At 37.0% G+C, this 25825-nt stretch overlaps 1 protein-coding gene across 1 annotated transcript; it reads left to right on the top strand.

Moving 5' to 3' along the window:
• The first annotated feature begins 223 nt into the window (after positions 1-223).
• On the top strand, positions 224-23582 carry mxra8a (matrix-remodelling associated 8a). The gene is made up of 10 exons (XM_055184497.2): positions 224-436; positions 6225-6251; positions 7195-7497; positions 7995-8096; positions 8402-8860; positions 19357-19515; positions 21301-21358; positions 21464-21537; positions 21622-21696; positions 21782-23582. The coding sequence occupies exons 1-10, from the start codon at positions 394-396 to the stop codon at positions 21805-21807; spliced, it is 1326 nt and encodes a 441-aa protein (XP_055040472.2). The 5' UTR covers positions 224-393; the 3' UTR covers positions 21808-23582.
• The last annotated feature ends 2243 nt before the right edge of the window (positions 23583-25825 follow it).

Below are 25825 nucleotides of genomic sequence, written 5' to 3'. Positions count from 1 at the left end.
TTTATCAAGTTACTACAGTCAATACAATTGAGTACGTAACAATGTAATTACTTATATACTACAATATAATATTTAATATGTATATTTATATTACAGTGTACTTCAGTGTTTTATTATAGTAGCCACACATATTTGGTGTTTTTATATTCACAAAATGAATGAGAAAGGGTAAACGGTATTTTTTTGAGGGTTTGCAGTGTTTAAAGGGGGCAGTGCAGACTACAGTAAATACTGATGGTGAGTCAGACTGCTGCTGCTGATGTCGCTGGTCGACAAACAGCAAGTCCTTGTCTTCATTATTGGTGTTTGTCTGGTGAATACAGCTTTGCTAGTCAGTTTTTAACACTTTTCAGAGCATCCCTTTAGTGATATCAACCCAAGTGGATATCGGACATGAAAAACTTTGCAGTGGCTTTGTGCGCTGGAGCGCTTCAGCGTGAGTATTTGATTTACCTGCTAATCCAAGCAGTTTTAAAGTGAGGACTTATTCGTCAGTTGTTTACCTCAAATTTTCTTGCGAATTTTGTTACATACAACAGGCAGCGTTTGTCTCGTGTTGTATTTACATAGACGTGCTGTTATCAAGTTTAAAACGTAACGTTATAATTTTTTTGCATTAATTGCTTATCTTGCGTTTGTTTGTGGCGTAACGTACAGTGTGTGAGACTGTCTTTAGTTGTCAAATGTTTTCTAGCAGGTAGGTTAATTGCAAAAGTGATAACTTACCCTACTGCACATGCACAATAGGTCGAAATGTGTACAGTGCTGTATTTTCTTTTTTGGACACCTGTGTTTATGTTAACTAGTTTAGTTTTTAAATCAGGCTTTTGGGGTATGTGGCTATATTGACTTTTAAAAACAAGCCTACACTGAAATATTAAAGTTATACTGAAGTTAGATGCGAAATGTGTCAACTAGCCCCATGTGTATGTAGTCTTCACTTATGTTTAAAAGTTTATAATCTCATGTAATGACTTTTCAGTCTGTATTTTGGACTTTTGAGACCCTGTCTGAAATGTTTAAACCAGCTGTTGCAGATTTTTTTAAACCTGTATCCAAGGCTGATGTCTTTGTTTTGCTGTAAGGTTTTGCTTCTCACCAGTTTGTATGACAGTAGCACCAAACGAAAGAAAGCAGAAGGGCTATGTTTTTTAAATCAATGACAAAGTAAAATGAAAAGAAAATATTTTTGTGGACATTAACTGTAATAAATAGGATGTTATGTCTATATCACATGAGAGGTTTTTATTTGTCTGGAGGGAGGGAGGTTCACTGTTGTTCAGGAGTTGGATCTACTTTAATGCTCTTGTGGTTTAAACCCGATGCTTCTGTTAATAAATGATGTGTCTGATCCAATCATGTTTCACAAAGGACCAAAACCTATCCCATCATGCATTTGGAAATCTGTTAGAGATTTTTGCATGGACAACAGAGTGAATCAAGAAAATGTTTCTTTCTTAACATTGGGCCTGAATCTGCACTTTTAGCAAAAACCTAAAGTGACTCAGTATGATTCACTTGACACAAACAGGAAAGACATAAGGTTTTATTCAAAATAAGTGAATATATTTTATTAATCAGACCTAGTCATCTTTTCACATGTTGAATCAATATTATTGAACACAAGAAGGTACAAAAGTTTGTCACTGGGGTAGTACATTTTCAAAAAGTACCTAATGAAGGTACCTAAATATATTGGGACCTTATTAAAAGGTACAGTCCCAGTTACAACTTTTGTATCTTTTTACTGATTTACTCTGTGATGATTATAGGTCCATTGGGAGACGTGAGTTGTGTCTTTAATGTGTCTACAAAATCAGATGCTTTTGTATGTAAAATCCATTAACATTGTGTTTCTATGACACAACCACAGGCACATTTAATGTGTAAAAATAATAATGAAAATTCTCAATTATATTGACCTCCCTTGAATCTGTGTACCTTTAATATCTTTAAAGAACATCTGAGTTCTGGGACAAAATAATTGAGGTCAAGTCAGGTTTAATAAAATTTCATTTTTAAACTTTTGACCCTGTCTGTAAAATCCAGGCTGAAGTCTCATAATATAATTATAAGATTATTAGGAGCATCAAAGTTGGAATTCACTTTCTAATTTCAATCTGTGCCATGGTCTTACTCAGTCAATATTACAAATTTCAAGGTTATGTTTTCCCAAATGTTCTTTACATGATTTTATGAAGAAAACAGTAAATCACAAAAAAATGGACTTTAGGTTTTCACAGACAGAATCACATTTCTCCCATTCCAAAATACATCTTCAGTTTTGTCAAAAATAATGTGTATTATGCTTTGGCTTTATTGTGAATAAAGGAAGCAAATAACTTAAGAAAAACATACATTAGGGGTGAGCGGGGCACAAACTAACGCCGGGTTAATTGTAACGCAGCTACTTTACATTTTTTTTACAGTATTGAGCAATCTGTGCTTTTGTTTATTTTCTCTTACTGTCAGAAGATGATCTGCTGTGAATTTGTGAAAAGTTTTGATGTGTCTTGGTTAAGATATTGAACAAAGAGTGTTTTGGAGGCATACAAGTAAATTTCTTCATCTACGTTTTTTTCGATTTCTAAGTTGGGTGTGTAACAGTGGCAGCCGGTGACTTCTTTTATCGAGGGCGCTCGATGCGAAGTTCGTTCCTTTTTTCAAAATATGTGTTCTGCGCATCGAGAGATCCTGTGTGCATCACGTGTTTTGTCAAAATAAGTACCTGCTGCAGATGAGTTTAAAGGGTTTATGATAAAAGAGACGCTCGCGTTTGCCACACTGTAAAAAATTTCTGTAGAAATTACAGTATTACTGGGTATTACTTGCAACTAGCTGCCAGTAACTTACTGTAGATTTTACATTTATGTTATTTACTGGCAACAGTTTGTTCAAAGTTAAATGACCATGAAACATTTTCAGTCTTTATCTTCTACAGTAAGTTACTGGCAACCAGCTGCATAATTACAGGAATTTTTTTACAGTGCAGATACTCGTATAATCTCATGCGTAATCAGAGTTTACTGTTAAGGGAGTGTCTTGCGTGTATTTTGTGAACGTGTGGAACGTGTGACTTTTATCATAAACGGTTTTGACTCGTGTGCGGCGGGCGCTTGTTTTGACAAGGCACGTGATGCACATGGTTCACATGATGCAACAAACACATATTTTGAAATCGCAAGCAACACACATGACACCTCGAATACTTATTTTACTTATATTATTTTAATCACTGTCTTGTTACCTAAAACATAACACCATTTTGAAACATGTCAGCAACTCCTAGTAACTGATAGCTGGGATTGAAATAATTTTATAGACAGCGAGGTTAGTTGTAACACAGTGTTACAACTATATTCCATTATACAATGGTAATGAAACGAAAACAATGTAAATACTACTCAACAAAATAATAACTAACTCTAAAAAATCTATTTTGATGCATAATACAAGGATGATTAGATGAAGGATCATGGATGGATAAATGTGTGGATATTTATCTATTGTAGGCAGATGGATATAGATGAACAATACCGTATCCACCTTTAAGATTTAGACTTTTGAATTATTTTTCTTTTAACCAAATTTTCTAGCAGGTGTTACAACAAACTCCCTGTTTGTTACAATGAACCCCACCTATGGGGTAAGTTGTAATGTTTGCACCCCTGTCACTTTCGGTGAAACTGTACAATAACAGCAGGTCCCACAAACAAACTTTAAGTGTTCATTTGTAGCAGAGATGTCTGTGTTGATTGTGTAAAAAAAAAATGATTAATCTAACTTAAATGATAGAGCCAAAGCCAAAAAGCATTAGGTTGTGCCCAGCTCTCCCCTACATACAACAGATATAGGCTACTACAGATATATACTGTAGAAGAGAGACCAGTTTCATGTGTAGGTGTAGCTCTTAACAGGTTAGTGTGAATGTGTATGTGAATAAAATAAGACTATGAGTATACGGATCAGCTTCAAACTGCTTCTTCAGCAAATTCCAAACCCCTGACCCTTTTCCTCCTCCCCTCTCCTTCACTATGAAGTTTGTGGTTTCTAACACATGCTTATTACTGCCTTTCTATTGCCCTCAGGGTTTGCTTTACATTTGCACTGCATTTCCTTTTCTCCCATTTGACACGAATTATAATTACATTCGACAACATCAAAAGATCATAGTGAGATGGTAACACAGTTAAAATATTTTATATTCTTTATTCTAGAAGCCTCCAGATGCATTATATTTTGGGCTAAGATACTGGTCTTCCACTGGAGCGTTTTCTTTGGATTTACTTATACAGACTGTGGCCAGTTAGCCTTTCCAGTAGTTGAGTCATTTGAATGGTAGTCACAGCTGCTGAAGACAGCTGTGCAAAAACACAGACACTCTGTCCATGCATTTTTAATGAAACGTTAGGTGTAAAGAGGTATGAAGTCTTGTTGATGGAATGTGTGTTTGCATTTGGCTTTAGTGAGTTGTATAAAATGCAGAACACCTAATTTTTTCATATTTTTTTCATAGTTATTGCCAGAGGGTTTGGCGCTATCCAACCACACCCTATTTTCATAAAACGCTGGCAGTTTTTGTGCTTTTCAAACTAATATGATATAATATATGGGTCTAAGGATAGGTTGTGTTTTTATATTGTCTGTGTGTATAAAAACAAAACACACTTGTAGCCAATCAGCAGTAAGGGGCATGCCTACTAACCGACATCGTTGCCTGGGTGTGTATGTGTGGGGGGGTATATCAAAAGGAGGTGGGGTATTCTATTGGGGTAGGGGCATGTTTGTTTAGGTGATTTCAAATGTCAACATTGGCTTTCAGAGATCATGCACCCCGCCTTTAAGAGGGATTCAGCTTTACTGTAGGTTACTGTAAAATCTGATTTAAATCTGATTAAATATTAATAAAAAAAATGATAATTGGTTAAATTGTGGGGTACAAAACAGTTCACTTAAAGGGGACATATCACAAAAATCTGCTATAAAGGTGCTATAATTGAGCCCCCAGTGCTTCTATCAACCTAGAAAATGTGAAAAAGAACAAGCCAGTAACTTAGTTATGGAAAACCATTCTCTGCAAGCATGTGAAAAAGTAGGTCATTGAAATGTGGCTCCCCTTGTGATGTCAGAAGGGGACTACACCAAAAGTGCCCCTTAATCTGCACTTTCCAACCACAGCACTGCTATTTAGTGCAGAGATCATCTTATTTGCATTTTAGAGGACACATTTTTGCCCACACCTCAAAGTGGCAATGTTAACATGCTATAATAAATTATCTATGTGGTATTTTGAGCTGGAATTTCACATATGTAGTCTGGGGACACCAAAGAAGTAATGTACCCCAGAAGGTACAACATTGTATTATGTTTAGTATACCTATAAAGGTACAAAATGGTACCTAGGGTACCACCCCAGCGACAGATGATGTCAAGTTTTAAACCTTAAGCTTAGGTCAAAGTTAAGCATGGATTGGTCAGCTCGGACAGCTTTTAGCTATGCTGCCCCCCATCTATGGAATTCTCTTCCTGTAGATGTTCGTAACAGTTCTAGTCTTACAGTTTTTAAATCTCATCTTAAAACGTATCTGTTTAGGCAGGCTTTTATGTAGGCTTTTATGTGATTTTTAGGTGATTTCATGTTTGTTGCTGTACTGGTTTTACTGTTTAATGTCTTTTTTTATTGATTTTGTAAGGTGTCCATGAAAAGCGCCTTTAAATAAAATGTATTATTATTATTATTGAAGGTCAAAACATTGGCGCTGCTTACATTTCCGAAAACCACAGACAAATAACTCTCATGTAAACAGGTTGTGGGTTTGGAAGTCAATGTATTTCACTGTCTCTTTGTTTTATTCAATACAAGTCAGTACTAGTAAGTCAGCTGCAGTTCCTAATGATTGTTTTAACGTTCTCAATTGCGTGTTTAGAAATCCTTTGTGTATACTTTCATGGCCCAGTTTGCCATAAAACTTAACGATCAGTAATGTTTAAAGTTCAGCACTGTTAACACATGCCAGATTAATAGGACTGCTCAAACTCAAACTTGTTTTGGTCTTGTCTTATTGTATAAACAGGTATTTCTGAAAACATACTCATATATATCACTGATGTTTAACCTAGTCCTAGTGGGATGAAATCCATGAGGGGGTCTTCCTCTTGCTTTTTTTAGTTTACTGTAATATCTATATATATTTTATTTAGTTTTTTGTTTGCTTATTTTACAGTTCTGGCCTTGTTCCACTTTAGCCCTGGTAAGTACAGTCATTTATCTGCCTCTAAGTTTTACCATACAACTATGATAAACGTTTAAAGGGACAATCCACTTTTTTGAAAATAGGCTCATTTTCCAGGTCCCCTAGAGGGAAACATTTGGAATCCATTTAGCTGATCTCCGGGTCTGGCGGTACCACTTTCAGCATAGCCTAGCATAATCCATTCAATCTAATTAGACCATTAGCATCGCACTCAAAAATAACCAAAGTTTCGATATTTTTCCTATTTAAAAGTTGACTCTTCTGTAGTTACATCGTGTTCCAAGAATGATATTACGCAGTGCCCGAAAATAGACCCCTGCTATTGAAAGTTACCAAAGGGAATATTTTCGGGACCTGCTTGCATGTTACGGCAGCAAAGTCCTTGATTATTACTCCAGAATGAGAGTATAGTTCCTGGCCATATCGGCCTAAAAACTTTTAATTTTCTCTCTGTCTTAGTACATGATGTAACCACAGAAGAGTCAAGTTTTAAATAGGAAAAATATCGAAACTTTGGTTATTTTTGAGCTCGATGCTAATGGTCTAATCAGATTCAATGGATTATGCTAAGCTATGCTAAAAGTGGTACCGTCAGACCCGGACATTGTATGAATGCATTTCAAAACTGTAAATATAAACATTTTAACTCTAAGGGAGCTGGAAAATGAGCCTATTTTCAGAAAAAGTTAGGTGTTGCTTTAAACAAAAGTGTATAAAGTAGCTACACTTAAGTCACGGGTTTGATTCCCAGTGAATGCATGTACTGGTAATACTGGAATGCACTGGGAATTGTTTTAAATAAGTCTGGCAAATACATTAATGTGAATGCATTTCAAATATCGATTAATTAGAAAAACAGCACTTTTCCATTCACTCTGAGCAAACACTGATAGCTAATCTTGTGTATCTGTGTTTGGGATATATGCACCTTGTTTTTCAGTGCTAGCCCAAAATGATGGCAGTGGTGTGGTGGTGGCCATGTACAATATCAGCGCTCCCCAGGGATCTCGGACGGTGTTGCAGTGTCATAGTCAGCGCATGGTGTGGACCCAAGACCGCCTAAAGGACCGTCAGCGTGTAGTACACTGGGATCTTCTCCGTAGTGGCCCGGATCATGCAATGGAGCGTGTTGTCGATATGTTTTCTGCCGGTGACCAGCGCATCTACAATGGTTACAACCAGGGACGCATTAGCATGACAAAGACTGCTTTCAGGGACGGCAACTTCTCTTTAGTAATCAAAGGTGAAATACTTTTGGTGAACACAATCCCTGCATCCGAAATCGCATACTGTTACAGTAGGTACTGAATTAGATGAAGTACCTAATAGACCATTAAAACAGTAGGTACTTTACAGTATGAATATGGATAGTATGGACATACTACATCCACCATGTTGATACACCACATGAGAGCATCATAACCACAACGGGCCAGCTGTTTAATATATGTATTTGCATTTTAATAAAACAATACCTCTGCTTCTTCTTCGTCATTGGATAACTGCTCTCCCGAGGGCTCAGGGGACAGTAAATTGTCCATCGAATGATCACTTCAGGATCTTGCTGGAAGTAGTAGGCTTACTGTCTACTACCTTATATAGTGTGGAAGTAGGCAGTTTCGGATGCAGCAAATGTATCTGTCTGTCTCTCTGCCAGCATTACAACTACTTCGCAACCACCCAGTACACTCCCTAGTAGTAACCGCACTAGTAACCCTAATCTCTGCTTCCGTATTGCAGGTGTTGCTATGAGTGACAAAGGAATCTACTCGTGTAACCTGCATCATCATTACTGCCACCTCTATGAATCAGTCAAAATGCAGCTCAATGTCACCAAGTCAGGTTAGAAAAAATCACCTTTGTATACCAGATGAAGTTTTTTTTCTGGCATTTATTCTGCCCCATAATCAAACTGGTCAAGTTCATCCCAATAAGGAGCTTGGAAGTTGAAGAATGCAAGGAATGTGAAGACAACTGGAAAGTCAAATTTGACTCTTGTTTATTTGAAACAAGGCTATCTATCTATCTATCTGTCTGTCTGTCTGTCTGTCTGTCTGTCTGTCTGTCTGTCTGTCTGTCTGTCTGTCTGTCTGTCTATCTATCTATCGTTTCTGCTGCATATTCATTCTGGCCTTCTTTTTCCCCAGCTCGTAAGGAGAAGAAGTTCTGGGATGGTCAGAAGGCTGTGTTTGTGGTTTTGGTGGGCAGCACTGTGGTCCTTCCGTGTGTTAACCGTCGTCCCATTTGGACCGAAGGCAACAGTCAGGAGGACCAGCAGCAGGTGGTGCACTGGGACCGTCAGCCGCCAGGGGTCCGCCACGACCGCGCAGATCGCCTCATCGACCTGTACGCTTCCGGCGAGAGGCGTCATTACGGGCCGCTGTTCGTTCAGCGTAAAATGAATATATCAGAGACGGCATTCTCACAGGGAGATTTCTCTCTCATCATCTCAGCCATCCAGCTCTCAGATCAAGGTCTATACTCCTGCCATCTCCACCATCACTACTGTGGCCTGCATGAGAGGCGCATCTTCCAGCTAACTGTGACCCCTTCGATGCCTGAGGAACCTACAAATGAACCTCAATTTCTTCCCAGTGAAGACCAAAGTAAGAGTCACTTACCTCGTATGACAATAGTACACTATAAACATTTCTTTTTGCATTTAAAAATAGGCCCCTGCTAGGTAACTTTTAATGCGACCGGCACTAAGTTTGGGTAGTTGCAGAGTTGCAGTCGGGACTATACTGCAGCAGAGGGGCTGTTTACACTTGGTATTAAGATGTGTTTTCATCGATCGGATCACAAGTGGATGAGAGAGACACATTACGTTTACACCTGGTATTTAAATCTGTCTCTTTTGTCCACTTTCTACCGCTTCTGTGCTGAATACTATGAGGGGGTGGTCTGTGAGACGGTGGGCGAGTCTCTCTGCTGTCATTCAAACCCGAGCGGGAGTAATTATGAGTTTATATGGACGCAAACTAATATAATGTCGGAGTGCACTGCTTGTTTAGCAAGTAAACATGCTGCACAGTGTTTGTACATGAGTATGTAAGAGCTTTCTTTGAATTTTCAGCGCAATTGATGAAATAGGATCGCGCAACTTTCAGACGCTTTCAAAACGAAACTACGGAGATCAGCCGTTTAGTTTTATCAATGAAAGGCTAAAAATAGCGCTGTTCACCGAATGTTCACGCCAGAAGTCAAAAAAGACGTGAAACTTGTGTTTCATACCTCAGATTAGATAAATGGGCGGAGAGAAGGCGGTCGCGTGTGGCTGTTCAAACGCATTCAACCACATGTGCGTTCCGCAGCTCCAAAGCGATCCGATCAAAAGTGGTTTCGACCACCTCTGGATGTGGTTGAAAGTGGTCGAAAGTGGACGAGCTCAAAACGTTTTGAACACCGTTTACACCTGGCATTAACGTCGTCCACTTGTGATCCGATCGACGAAAACACATGTTAATGCCAAGTGTAAACAGCCTCAGAGTTCCTTGATTATTACGCCAGTATGAGAGTATAGTGCCTAGCCATATCGGCTTAGAAAATTGCAACTTTTAATTTTCCGTTGGTCTTAGTACATGATGTAACAACAGAAGAGTCAAGTTTTAAATCAGAAAAATACCGAAACTCTTAATTTTTGAGCACGATGCTAATGGTCTAATCAGATTCAATGGATTATGCTAAGCTATGCTATAAGTGGTACCGCCAGACTCAGAGATTGGCTAAATGGATTCAAAAACGTTAAAACTCAGATGTTTAACTTTAGGGGAGCTAGAAAATGAGCTTATTTTCAAATAAAGTGGAGTGTCCCTTTAATCAGTTTGACTGTACAGTTAATATCAACTTTCTTGACTAGGGAGGAGTTGCTGTAAATTATAAAAAAAAGGTGAAATAACTTAAGCTATGACAACTTTATTTTTATTATTATAGCGACTCGTAAAAATGTTGAAATGGATAGTAAATTCAAGTTAATTCATTCATTCCCTGGGCCGCCAGCATTTTTTTGGGGGGTTTGCAAAATTTTCACAAAATGCCTTAAAGGAAAGTTTTCTTCTAAAAATATATAAACATACAAATATATCAAATGAAAGAACACACCATCTGCTTTCAAACAAACAATAAACAAACAAACAAACAAACAAACGAATAAACAAACAAAACGGGGAAAAACTTTTCACCCTATCTATATGTTTTTCTCTGCTTATAAACTCTTAAAGGACAAGTTCGGTATTTTACACTTAAAGCCCTGTTTTCAGAATGTTTATGATGAAATAGAACGGTTTTGACTGAAATTTGGACATATGGTGCTAGCCCGAGAATTTTCGATTTTTTGTGGTATCACCCCCCCACCCTCACAATGGCTGCATAGGTGCACTGTTGTCCTTCCTAAAATGCATTAAACTTTCGTTTACAAAGACGTGAAACTCACCGAGTCGTCAGGGGTGTTCACTGATATGCTCACACAAAAATTGCTGCAAAAGATGCCGAAAATTCTCGGGCTAGCAGCATATGTCCAAATTTCAGTCAAAACCATTCTATTTCATCATAAACAATCTGAAAACAGGGCTTTAAGTGTTAAATACCGAACTTGTCCTACATTTTTTTTTTAGCAAAAAAGCTGAAATAATTAAATTTTTGTGAAGGAATTTTGTTAGAGATCAGATTCAGAACAATGATCAAAAAATTGCATTCAGTGGATAATCGCAGTATTGCAGATTAACATAAAAATTCATCAGGAACACGTTTTTTATGCAAATGTTTTCTCGTAATTGACATCAAGGAATTTTTTTACAGTGTATAGTGTGCTGAAATGTTTAAAGATACCTACTAATCCTAGAGTAAAGTAAAGTCAACATGTAAAATTATACATTCTTCAAAGTAGTCACCTTTTACCCAGATTACAGTGTTAAACACCCTAGGCGTTCCAACCAATTTTATGAGCTGTCAAGCCTGGGATGCTTTTTAAATGGGTATTAAATGAGTTCCCATATACAGTATGTTGGACACATGTTGGCTCATCCGTTTAAACTTAAAAAAAGAATTCATATATGGACACAATTTATATTTGTCTACAAAACTAATGTTAAGCATATGTTTGTATATAAAAATGTTTTTAACATTGTGAGAAACAAGCTTCAGAGCAGAAATAAGGGATTTTTCCAGATGATCCCAAATGATCAAACATAATAGTCTGTTGTTGGGAGATTCTATTTGTTTCTCTGGCTCAGAAAGACTTGTAGGCAGCACAGAAGATGTTTTGATTGTGTCTGCAGTTTATACTGTGAGGTGAATGTGTCTGAAATGGCTGCCTGTGGACTTGGCATAAACTTTATGAGTTCCAAGAGGCTGGATGCCAGTGCAGATCACTGAGGCAGGTAGTTAGGTCTGTGTAGGCCAAGTGGACAAAAGATCTATTTTAAACCATCTTTTGTGTGTGTTAGTGAAGGACTGTCTTATCTAAGGGGAAATTTACACGACAAAGTTTTAACCATAAATGGGAAACTTTTCATGCAGTTTGGCTGTTCGCTTATGTGCAGTGAGCCTTTGTGGTGCTTAAACACAAACTTTTTGAATACGTGGTTTAAAGTGCAAGTTTTTGATAACAAAGCATTGACGACTCCGTCTAAACAATGTAAATGCGAATCTGTAAAAACGGTGATGTCATGTGCATGTGTTAAAGAAAAACACCACCGTTTTCAATATTTTACTACGTTCTTACCTCAACTTAGACATTAATACATACCTATCTTTTTTCAATGCGTACACTTAATCTTTGTACAGCTTGTTGTGAATGTGTTAGCATTTAGCCTAGCCCCATTCATTCCTTGGGATCCAAACAGGGATGAATTTAGAAGCCACCAAAAACGTCCATGTTTTCTCTACTTAAAGACTGTTACATGAGTAGTTACACGAGTATGGGTGGTGGCACAAAACAAAACGTGGGATTTTTTAAGTGGATAAAAAATAAGAACTATATTGTATGGCAGAAGAGCACTTAGTTTGCAGCACTTAAACCTCGGGCGCAGTAATATTGACGGAAGTTTGAGCGAGAGGGGGAGGAGTCAGGAGTGATGACTGCAAACTAAGTGCTTCTCCGCCATACAATATAGTTCTCATTTTTATCTGCTTAAAAAGCGGCAAGTTTTATTTTGTGCCACCATACTTACTCGTGTAACTACTCATGTTACAGTCTTTAAATAGGGAAAACATAGAAGTGTTTGTTGGCTTCTAAATTCATCCCTGTTTGGATCTAAATGAATGAATGGGGCTAGGCTAAATGCTAACACATTCACGACGCTCTGTACAAGTATTAAGTGCACGGATTGAAAGATGATAGGCAATAGGGATATATAAATTTGTCTAAGTTGAGGTAAGAACATAGTAAAATATTGAAAAATGGTGGGGTTTCCTTTAATTCAGTCTATAGGCATGCACGAGAATAACATAAACCAGTGGTTCTTAAACTTTTTCAGTGTACGACCCCCCCCCCACACACACACACACACACACACACAGTCCCCCAAAGAAAATTTATGACAAATTTGTTCTAAAACGTAACATTTTAATTAAACAAAACACATTCAATTATACGAAGTAGTGCTCTTGGTTAGTAGCCTTATTTTTCTAGGTTTAATTACACAGAATTCATAATAAATTCTTGTATTTTATAAAATGTCATAAAACCTGGGCGCCCCTGGCACCATATCACAGCCCCCCTGGGGACCCCGGCCCCCAGTTTGAGAACCACTGACCTAAACAACAATAGCGACCTACAGGATTGTGTGGCTCAAGATACTAAGTTTATTAATGTTTCTCCAACAAAGTTTAAACATTTTGACACTTTATGGTTCGAAGTCTCTTGCAGTAATAGACTTACCTTTTGTCTGGCTTTTGGTGTCTTGATTATTTGTATTTATCGTAGAGGAATGTGTATGTGCAGTTATGTAGTGCTCCTAAAAAAATGTTGTGCTTCTTTACAAGGTAACATCGCCATCTACTGGCATGGCATATGTAATGTACTGGATTTACCTTCGTAGGTTTAAGTAAATGCATATTTTTTGACCAAAAATCATTAGGATATTAAGTAAACATCATGTTCCATGAAAATATTTGGTAAATTTCCTACCATAAATATATCAAAAATGTATTTATCCTTAGTAATATGTATTGCTTAGGCTTTTATTTGTACATCTTTAAAGACTATTTTCTCAGTATTTATCTTTTTTGCACTCTGAGATTTAAATAGTGGTTCAAATAGTTGTCTCTCAGCCACAAATGAAAAAATATCCTAACAAACCAAACCATCAATGGACAGCTTTCAGATAATGTATAAATCTCAATTTCAAAATATTCACCCTTATGATGGCTTTGTGGTCCAGGGTCACATATTTTCTTTTTATACAGTCATTTAAATTTATTTAGAACCATAACCAAACTTTACTTGGCATTAAACCATTTGACCTGAACTAACCTAATCCAAAAATTGAAATATGTAATACCTGTATTTAAAAGAAAGAAAGACCTACTGACACATCCATGTAGATGTCAAATGCCAGTATATTTACTAGAGAAAGAGGGCAGGGCTGACGTTTAGTTTAATCTTATTTTACAGAGCAATTTCACATTACGTGGTCAGCATTTATTAAGCCAAAGACCAAACCTCAGCACCACCACCCAGTAATGATAAATCCCTTCATAATAGAAAAGTGTGAAAGAAAAATAGCCTGTGTGTTTACATAACAGTATACGTCTAAAGATCTGGCTTCCTCTACAATTGCCACGTTTATAGCTTATTAAAATGCAGGCAGCAGTTCTCCTTTAAATCCTTTGTGTCTTTTGCTTACGCACATTTTCTTCTTTTTACTCTCCCACCATCACAACTGGCTCTCTGAGTTAAACTTCAGATCATTTGATAGCCACGTTTTCCTTTGAGGTTCTGCCAGCCAGACAGGGAAACAGGAGAATAATTTTATTTGCATAAGGCAGACGGAGGTAGATGAGGTGAACGGAGGGATAAAAATAGGGGAAGAAATACCTCAGAGACAGTAGAATTGGTATAAAGTTTTAAAAATTTTAAAGGGATGAAAAGAGTTGGGGAAATATTTAGCAAAAAAAGCCACTAAAAGAGAATGGGAAAGTCATTTTCTAGGGTGTAATGATATTGCATTACTGGATCCTGGACTACACAAACCTCAGTGTGGAATCTTGTGGGATAACATCACAGTTTTCTGGCAAGCGTGTAGGAGCTAAAGATTTTCTATTCATCATTGACAACAAAATATGGCCACTATGGGAAAGTGCATACTGTAAATATGCATTAATATGCTTTCTTTTGTTTGTTGGTTTGTTTGTTTTGGCACTTTGTGAACATTCCTAAAGCATCAGAGTTTCTCAAGAAGCTTTCATTTAGCTATTTTGATGGCGTGTGGACTATTTGTCATTCGAATTGACTATTTGATTTGATCTTCTCTTCTCTTGGTGCTTTTTCACTTTTTCTGCCCATTTCTTTTCTTCTCTGTCTGTTTTCTTTCATAATTTTTGTCTCCTCCTTTGCACATTCCCGTCCCCCCTTCTGTTTCTTTAATTTTCCTTCTTTTGTTTTTTTCACATCTCTCTGAATAGTTTTCTCTCTTCTTGGCTATTCTCTCTGTTTTTCGCCCTTTATCTCTAGAGTTTTTGTTTATCTACAGGAAAAGGGAAGTTTGCTTCATCTGTGAAGCATCTGGCCAGATGTAGCTAAAGCTCCACATCAGACCTCGATCCTTAAGGAGACTGTTTTTGATTTAAGTCAGCCCACCCTCAACATCCCCTCAATTCCCCTTCAACCTTCATTCAACTCTCTTCTCAGGGGGATGTCAGTCTGTTACTCTTATTTTGTTTGAGCATGAGAAAGAAGACAACTGGTAGGATCCAGTACAAGTATTATATTAACATTTATGCATTTGACAGATCTTTTAAGTGCATTCAGTCTACATGTTTTTTTTAATCTGTATGTGTATTCCCTGGGGATCGAATCTATGACCTTTGCACTGCTAATGCTATGCTCTTCCAATTAAGATACAAGAACACAAACATTTTCAAATACTTCTACATATCTGTAGCTTTATAATAATTCTTCTGAGAGTTCAGACACATGTGAACCATTCAATCAAAGCTTTCTTCAGAATCTGACAGATAACAAACTTGCAGGATTTTAAGAGATCAGCGTTTTCTTGAAAATTATTCCTAAAAGCAGGACAGTCCACTACTGCCAGTTGCATCTTGGAAGCCTTTTCTAGTTTATTTGGCACAAAAAAGTCCTGCGTTTGTCCTGAGCCCCGAAACAAAACTAGTTAAACCTGGGGGCTTTATTAACAGGGCTGTCCTTAAATACATCCAAGCAGGAAATAGTTCTTAAGATCTGGCAAGAAAATGGATGTGAGCACACAAGAGATCTCTAGTACAGTTAAGCAAAACACCATCTTTACATGGCGAGAAGTCTTCTTTTGTGTTTTTGCTTTACTTAAAGGAAAACACCACAGTTTTTCAATATTTTATTATGTTCTTACCTCAACTTAGATTAATTAATAAATACCTATCTTTTTCCAACACGTGCACTTTTAATCTTTGTACAGCGCTTCTTGAATGTGTTAGCATTTAGCCTAACCCCATTCATTCCTTAGGATCCAAACAAAAGTTTTATTTTGTGCCACCATACTTACTAGTATGTAACAGTCTTTCAATTGGGAAAACATGGAAGTGTTTGGTGGCTTCTAAATTCATCCCTGTTTGGAGCCATAGGAATGAATGGGGCTAGGCTAAATGCTAACACATTTACGAGGTGCTGTACAGTACAAAGATGAAGTGCACACATTAAAAAAAAGACAGGGATGTATTATATCATCTAAGTTAAATATTGAAAAACAGTGGTGTTTTCCTTTAAAGGGATAGTTCACACAAAAATGAAAATGATGTCATCATTTACTTACCCTCATGTTGTTCTAAACCTGTATGAGCTTCTTTATCTGATGAACACACAAGAACAGATTTTGGTAAATTATGGTTACCACACAGTTGACGACACACATTGACTTTCATCACTACATCAATGATTCAACAAGAAAAAAAGAAAAATACTGGAAAATGAAATAATCATTGTACAGGCAATATGCCTTCCATATTTTTATATTTATACTTAAAGGAATATTCCATTTTCCTAAAAGAAAAATCCAGATCATTTACTCACCACCATGTCATCCAAAATGTTGATGTCTTTCTTTGTTCAGTCGAGAAGAAATTATGTTTTTTGAGGAAAACATTGCAGGATTTTTCTCATTTTAATGGACTTCAATAGATCCCAACATTTAATACTTAACTCAACACTTAACAGTTTTTTTCAACAGAGTTTCAAAGGTCTATAAACGATCCCAAACGAGGCACAGGGGTCCCATCTAGCGAAACGACTGTCATTTTTGACAAGAAAAATAAAAAATATGCACCTCTAAACCACAACTTCTCGTCTAGGTCCGGTCCAGCGCGACCTAACGTAAATGCGTAGTGACGTAGGGAGGTCACGTGTTACATATATAAAACGCACATTTGCGGACCATTGTAAACAATAAACTGACACAAAGACATTAATTAGTATCAGTTGACATACAACAACGTAGGAACGGTCCTCTTTCTCAACACTTGTAAACACTGGGGCGGAGTTTCGCGTTCGTCCTCTGTGACCTCTTGACATCATGACGTATTGCGTGGGGTCACGCTGGCGCATCACGACCGGATCCAGACGAGAAAAAGTGGATATTTTTTATTTTTCTTGTCAAAAATGACAATCGTTTCGCTAGATAAGACCCTTATGCCTCGTTTGGGATCGTTTATAGTCCTTTGAAACTCTGTTGAAAAAAACTGTTACGTGTTGAGTTATGTGTTAAGTGGTGGTGTCCATTAAAGTCCATTAAAATAAGAAAAATCCTGCAATGTTTTCCTCAAAAAACATAATTTCTTCTCGACTGAACAAAGAAAGTCATCAACATTTTGGATGACATGGTGGTGAGTAAATTATCTGGATTTTTCTTTTAAGAAAATGGAATATTCCTTTAATAGTATCTATTTATTTCTCTCCTTTTTTAATTTTTTTGTTAACATTTTGTTCATGTTTGCAATGTTTGAAAACAAAAAATAAACATAGCCTATTTCTAAAAAAAAGGTCTATAAATTTGCCTATAAATCGTATTTTTTCCTACTATGGAAGTCAATGGGAGTCATCAACTGTGTGGTAAAAAATATTTTGATAAATGATGGTAACCACACAGTTGATGGCACCCATTGACTTATATAATGGAAGTCATTGGGTGGCATCACCTGTGTTGTTACTGTACCATCATTTACAGTATCAAAATATCTTCTTTTGTGTTCAACAAAATAAAGAAACTCATACAGGTTTAGAACAGCATGAGGGAAGTAAATGATGACCAAATGTTCACTTTTGATTAAAATGAATGTGAAAAATATGGGAAATAATGTTTTATTGCAAATTGTATGTATAGAGTATAGTGGTAGTCGACTATACCACAGTAAAGAGCAAAGCGTCAGCATGGTATCAAAACACACAATATTCCTTTAAACCACAGTTTTCGACTCGGTAACCAGCCACGTCCGTACTTTTATGAGCTCTTTTACAATGTGAGGTTTGAAGCTTTCAGCTGCCAGTGATTACAGTTATCTACCGTAAGACATTAGTCAGTGTTGGTTTCTACACATGAGTTCAGACAGGCACAATAAATGGTTTAGATTGAAATTACAGGGCAGAAACTGTATTTTACAGGTAATAATTTGTGGGTACTTTAAGCAGATAGTATGCAGATTTTACTTGTTCTCACATTAATTTTAAACCTTTTATTTGCAATTGTCTTGCTACATGTAAAGCGTATAATAACTACTGTGGCATAAAATTAAAGCTGAACACTCCATAGAGCACGCGTGAGTACAGTCAGCAGCCAGATTTCCTTATATAACACCTCTGTGTGTTCATAAGCATATTATAGCAATAATAACTGAAGTCTCTGGGTTATTTTTCTTTTACTTTAATTTTTAGAGGAACCATAAAGTAATATTTTGTCATCTCCTGTAGTCACATCATGTGAGTCTTTAATATGTCTGAGGCGCATATGTAATGGCAAAGCTCTAGTTAGTTTTTTGGGGTACTATTGAATTTTCCTTTGACAGCAAAAGTCCCTCACAGTTGAGCACACACCACCTCCTCACTTCCCCATCATTCCTCTCTGTGCTTTCCACCCACTTTTCTTTTCATGTTTTACTGCCAGGGAAAAACCGAGTACTGTGGACCTCATTCTTTCTCATTAACACATGCCAGTTTGGTCGCTCAGAGTCAGAATAAAATAAGCTAACAGATTTATGCTCTAAATACTGTAGATCAGGGATCTCCAACCTTTTTGTGAGCAAGGGCTACCACAATGGATAAATAAACAATATGGAGGAACTATTTATTTGATATAGTACTTAAATTTTTGTTTTACTTGTTGATTTAATTTTACTTGTTGATATGTTTTATTAATGTTTAAAATGTTAACATACATAAAAGAAGGTGATATAAAAATATGTAATGAATATAAAAAATTAGGTTACAGTACAAATAAAGTGTGCTTTGGTGGGCAACTCACAGACTCCATGCGGGCAACCTGTTGGAGACCACTGCTTCAAAATAATTAATTTTACTAGCTTTGTACCTTAATGCTATTATATATTGTTGTTCAATTACTTTTTTGCTCTGGTAATAGTATCACTCGAAATGAACAATGGGGTTTGTTCAACAAAGTGGTTTATTTTGAAAGAAATGTGAAAAGTGTTTGTTGATTTGTTTTATATCTCAGAGGGTATTTTCTAAATATCATGGCGGAGCATCACGAATTCTGACTAAATCTGTGCCATCTCTCATGGAAGTGTATTTTTTTACAGACAATATCTGTATTACCAAAAGCTTCTGTTATAGTTTATGGTGGTACAGAGCCCTCTATTGGTCAGTAAAATAACAACAAATGATCAAGGTCAGATGCTAAACTTGTCAATTTATATTCTTGATCATCTTCTCCTGTAGACACAAACGTGGTGGAGGTGCCACATGTCATTAATGTCATCCTGCCGGATCAGAGGAGTCATTTTCTGCAGCAGCTGGGGTACATTCTGGCCACTCTTCTCCTCCTGGCCTTGTCTGTGCTGGCTATCATTCTCCTCACACGGCGTAGAAAAAGACAAGGTATTTTTTATCATGTCTTTCTGTTGGTTTCCCTATCTTTATTATTTTGATATAATTATTTTAAGTTTTACAAACCGGTAGTACAAACAGGCTTATTTCTTTTATTAAGCGCATAATAAAAAGAAATGATGATATAATATCCCCTTTAAACGCAGCGCATCTGGTCAGAATTAAGTGTCTCCCTTTTTTAATAATTAGAAAATAATTTAATTTTTATTTTTATTCAATTTTTTTGTTAAACTTGCAAATGTCTTTCAACCACCTAATTATGTATAATATTAGGGTGGTTTCAGGCACAGGGCTTATCCTACTCCCAGACTAAAATGCAAGTTTTAGCAAATACTGTAATATACACTCACCTTGAGGATTATTAGGAACACCATAGTAATACTGTGTTCGTCTTTGTGGCATTGATTCAACAAGGTGCTGAAAGCATATTTTAGAAATGTTGGCCCATATTGACAGGATAGCATCTTGCAATTGATGGAGATTTGTGGGATGCACATCCAGGGCATGAAGCTCCTGTTCCACCACATCCCAAAGATGCTCTATTAGGTTGAGATCTGTGACTTTGGGGGCCTTTTTAGTACAGTGAACTCATTGTCATGTTCAAGAAACCAATTTCAAAATGATTCAAGCTTTGTGACATGGTGCATTATCAGGCTGGAAGTAGCCATCAGAGGATGGGTACATGGTGGTCATAAAGGGATGGACATGGTCAGAAACAATGCTCAGGTAGGCCGTGGCTTTTAAACGATGCCTAATTGGCACTAAGGGGCCTAAAGTATGCCAAGAAAACATCCCCCACACCATTACACCACCACCACCAGCCTGCACAGTGGTAACAAGGCATGATGGATCCATGTTCTCTTTCTGTTTACGCAAAATTCTGACTCTACCATCTAAATGTCTCAACAGAAATCGAGACTCATCAGACCAGGCAACATTTTTCCAATCTTCAACTGTCCAATTTTGGTTAGCTTGTGCAAATTGTAGCCTTTTTTTCTTATTTGTAGTGGAGATGAGTGGTACTCTGTGGGGTCTTCTGCTGTTGTAGCCCATCCGTCTCAAGGTTGTGCGTGTCGTGGCTTCACAAATGCTTTGCTGCATACCTTGGTTGTAGCGAGTGGTTATTACAGTCAAAGTTGCTCTTCTATTAGCTTGAAACAGTCGGCCCATTCTACTCTGACCTCTAGCATCAACAAGGCATTTTCGCCCACAGTACTGCCACACACTGGATGTTTTTCCCTTTTCACACCATTCTTTGTAAACCCTAGAAATGGTTGTGCATGAAAATCCCAGTAACTGAGCAGATTGTGAAATATTTTAGACCGGCCCGTCATCCTATCTATATTTTTTCCTCTGCTTAAACACTTAAATAAATTTTTTTTGCAAAAAGCTGAAATAATTGACTTTTTGTGAAGGAATTTTATTAGGGATCAGATTCAGAATGATTATCAAAACATACAAAGAGTTTAAAATTAGCAAATCACGTTTTGGCATCAGTTTTATCATAATTGGGTAAGTGGATATCCATCTAGTGGATAATCGCGGTATTGCAGATTAACATAAAAGTTCATCAGGAACACTTCTATATGCAAATGTTTTCCCTTAATTGACGAGATAACTCGTCAATGGCAGGAAAGAGCTAAATGTCCTAATATAACTAAACCCTAGTCCTGAATTAAACTAAACCCTGTTTGGGAAACTGCCCATGTGTGTCCATATGTAATATTATTTATCCTTTTTATCCTTATTTCTTTGTTTTTGTTTGTTCAAATCTAGGCCAAGAGTTCGATCCACGGAAAGTCGAAAACTCACCTTTACCAGTGGTGAAGTATGTGTGAGTATCCATTGATCGATAAACACGATCTATAAGCATTTAAGCATTAGCCATCTATGTCATTCATAAAGCATCAACCATCTATGTAACTTACAACTACTGTAGGAGCCAAACATCATGTGTTAGAAAGGATTGTGCCTCAGAGATGAAGTCAAACAACCAAGAGGAAACAAAGCTGAGTGAGTTTACTTCACAATCCTACACATAACGCTACACCGCCCGTGAAAGACTTGAACTAAACGGTTTCTGTTCTGTCTCCACAGACTACAAGAACAATATTCTGAAAGAAGCAGAAATGTCCAAACTGTGTCCCCCTAAATTTGACGAACTAGACAGAGGTAATACGTACTAAATAACTAAATAGCACTATAAAATGCTGTGTGAATCTATCCATTGTTATTCCCTCCATTACTTTCTCGGCAGAGACAGAGAAGCCATCTTGGAAATAAGATGCACTTTGTCTCTGGCTGGTCCAGGGACAGACTGGGGATAAACAAGAATGGAAGAATGATGGGTGAAAACATGTCAAGGATAAACAGAAGAAGAGAGGAACATGGTTGTACAATTCCTTATGTTTTCCTTTTGAGCAGTGACACAGCAGTATGCACCAGACTCCGTATTTTGGATAGTAAATGGCAATCGGTTATTTTAAGAGCACAGTAATAAAAAATGTAATGCCCGGCAAATGGCACACACTCTATGAGTGGAAAATTCATATATGTAGATCATGAACTACAGTAAGTGTCAGAATGTTTAAATTTGTGTGAGATATCGGTCATGCAAGGGTGAGGTCTGACTGGGCTGTGACATTGACAGAATAGTTAGCACAAAATCGACATGTCAGGTTAAATGCATTTAACTAGTGCCTTAAGTAATACACTAAGCTTTACCGTAATGCTTATTTGTAAATATGGACTGCATCATAAACTGTGTAACACTTTAAACACTTCAAATTGCATCTCTGTACTGTTTTAAACTAATGACGAAGTAAATAAATATATAGTTGCATGTTTGACGCTTTTGTAATATCACCATTTTTTCTTTTCTTCACTAAAGATGTATAAGGGCGCTTAATATGAATTTATTGAATTCATTTATTCCAGTTTACACTACATGCATTGTTCTTATTCGTTTTTCAGTTGTTTATTGTTATGTCATCCTACAATATTGTAGTCTTAAATCAATACATTATCTCAATTTTTCAACTTTGTTACCACTTGAAAGCTGCATTTCACTTTATTTTAGAAGGCTAAAATAAAAAATGCCATCTCTGTTATCAAAATTTCAATGTTAACATTAGCTAATGTTGTCATGTATACTTTTCTGTTTATTTCTGTCATTCTAGTAGTTACTGTACACTGAAAAAATGATTCATTCAATTTATTCAAATTTTTTGGGGTGGGTGGTTGCAATCAATTTGTTTAAGCTACATTTAAACAAAAGTTTTTTGTTTTGTTTTGCCTTTCAATTTTTTTTGTTTAAATGTAGCTTGAGTGGATTGATTGCAACCACTTACCTTAAAAAAAATTATTAAATTGAATGAATCATTTTTTTCAGTGTAAGGTATTTGCTTGTATACCTCCATACAACTCTATGCTAAGAGACAGGTCAGCTTTAAAGAAAACATTATGCAAGACACATATAAGACATGCAAACTGGTTTTTTAGCTTGATCAAAATGTTAATACACTGAAAAAAGATTCATTCAATTTACTTTTTTTTGAGGTAAGTGGTCGCAAGCAATTTATTTAAGCTAAATTTAAACAAAATAAACAAAAAAAAGAAAAACAAAACATTTGTTTAAATGTAGCTTAAATGAATTGATTGCGACCACTATACCTTAAAAAAATGGAGTAAATTGAATTAATCATTTTTTCAGTGATGTAATTTGTACAGATATTAAGGTAAAACAATGCCATTCTGTTCCTGGAGGCACAACACTTTACATGTTGCAACTTTTCCTATGCAAACACATGGATCCACTCTTCGGCACGTAAGTAGATACTCCAGGATGGGAAATTTTGAGCCAGATATGGGAGACTTCCAAAACGTGCATTGTTGGTGTGCCTCCAGGAACAAGATTGGGAAACACTTATGGTATGTAATAATGGATTTTCAAACACCATTACCATGCTAAAACGTTTGCGTTTTTGACGATCTAATTTTCCAGTCACTGCTGATGTTTTCTCATTTAAGCAGAATAAAATAAATCTTTGAAAAATCTATTCAGTTGCTGATCTAGAGTTTCCTTTTTTTTTTTACAAGTAGCCTACTTAATTCCCCATGCAGCATATGCACACAAAAAACACACAAACATGAGATATTCAAATACAAGATGAATCATAGTTCCGTACAATGAAATTATTGATACTAAAAATTGTATCACAAACATTACAGATCAGAGGTACTAATACGTCACAGATTTGTGACATTTCCATCTTTTCAGTCGATGTGCGTTTGAAATTTGAAAAGCGTGCCTTAAAGGGATAGTTCACCAAAAACTGAAAATAATGTAATTAAAGGACAAGTTCGGTATTTTACACTTAAAGCCCTGTTTTCAGATTGTTTATGATGAAATAAAACAGTTTTGACTGAAATTTCGACATATACGGCTGGCCCGAGAATTTTCAGGTGTTTTTTGTATCACCTCCCACCTATACAATGGGTTTAATGGTGCACTGAAACAATCCTTCCTAAAATGCATTAAACTTTCGTTTACAAAGACGTGAAACTCAGCGAGTGGTCAGGGGTGTTCACTGATATGCTCACACAAAAATCGCTGCAAAAGATGCTTTCCAACAGGTGTTTTAGCATTCATTGTTAACTTGTGGACCTATTTTTCCAAACGCCTCACACCCGTATATTCTTCCGCTGAGAGCTTGAATAATAGACACTCCAGCCCAGGTGGTGGCGCTAATCCGCCTTTGCCAATTGCAAGAATAGAAACAAAGTTCCCGGCGCGGAGTAATACCGTACCTCACAGCACATCTAATACAAGTCAATGGAGTACGTGGAGTAAACTACGATAAAACCTGTTGGAGTGCGTATTTTGCAGTGATTTTTGTGTGAGCATATCAATGAACACCCCTGACCACTCGGTGAGTTTCACGTCTTTGTAAACGAAAGTTTAATGCATTTTAGGAAGGATTGTTCCAGTGCACCATTAAACCCATTGTAAAGGTGGGAGGTGAAACACAAACACCCGAAAATTCTCCGGGCAGCCGCGTATGTCGAAATTTCAGTCAAAACCGTTCTATTTCATCATAAATCATCTGAAAACAGGACTTTAAGTGTAAAATACCGAACTTGTCCTTTAATGACTCAGTCTCATCATTTCGTTCCAAACTCGTAAGACCTCCGTTCATCTTCGGAACAAGGTTTGGGATGTTTGGATTTGGTCCGAGAGCTTGCTGACCCTCCATTGAGGGTCTACGTGCGGTGTGCTGTCCATGTCCAGAAAGGTAATAAAAATGTCAATTTGACATCAGTGGGTCAGTTAGAATGTGTTGAAGCATCAAAAATACATTTGGTCCAAAAATTACGACTTTATTCAGCATTGTCTTCTCTTTCGCGTCTGTTGTGAAGCGCATGCATGAGATTAAAGTCACGTGACTGCAGTGATGTGGCTGATGTGTTATCTTCAGTCACCTTTGCGAAGTTTTTTTTCAAACTTAAAGCGTCCGTCTCCCTCAGACTATAAAGGAAGCTCGGGCACACAAAAAAAACAGCTGGGGCGCACCAGATAACACGTCAACCGTGTCATACTGTAAGTTAGTCTGGAACTAGGCTTAAGCCCTGTCTGGGAAACTGCCCCAAAATAGTTATGAAATTATACAACAATCTTCATGGTATGTTTAAGACTTAGATAAACTGAATGTTTCAATGTAAATGAGTGGCAAACAAACAAGATGCAAGCTTGTGTTCACTTTTTTCGTTCATTCTGAGAACTGCAGCAAATCATTTGGGTTGCGATTAGGTAAGAAATCCAATGCTGAACTACTCATTTGAATGGTATTTGCTTTAGTTTGTATAGTTCACTTACAGGTGTTGAAGTTGACCATCAGGTCTGGTGACAGTCACTCAGATTGTCCCACCATGGAGACATTTGGACTTCTTAGCTGCCTTGTGCTGATGCTCCATACATCTGCCCAACCTATACCAGGAACAGTGAGGGAATACATCCATGTGGAGACTAATCTATCATGGTATGAAGCAAGAGTATATTGCTTAACACATTTTCGAGATCTTTTCAGTCTTTCAGATGAAAATGATCTCCAGAATCTGACCGGCTCTGATGGACAACTGTCTTGGATTGGAATGTACAGATGGAATCAACTATGGAAGTGGATAGGTGGGACTATAAGTTCTTATTTCAACTGGTATAAAGCTGGAGATTGTGCTTTTATCGCCAGGGATGGACTTTGGTATAATGATTCGTGTACAAATGGATTTAGCTTTGTGTGTATGG

The sequence above is a fragment of the Misgurnus anguillicaudatus genome, chromosome 14, assembly GCF_027580225.2.
Source record: "Misgurnus anguillicaudatus chromosome 14, ASM2758022v2, whole genome shotgun sequence".
Lineage (NCBI taxonomy): Eukaryota > Metazoa > Chordata > Actinopteri > Cypriniformes > Cobitidae > Misgurnus > Misgurnus anguillicaudatus.
Note: the sequence above shows the minus strand (reverse complement) of the source record. Positions and strands in the feature narration are given on the sequence as shown.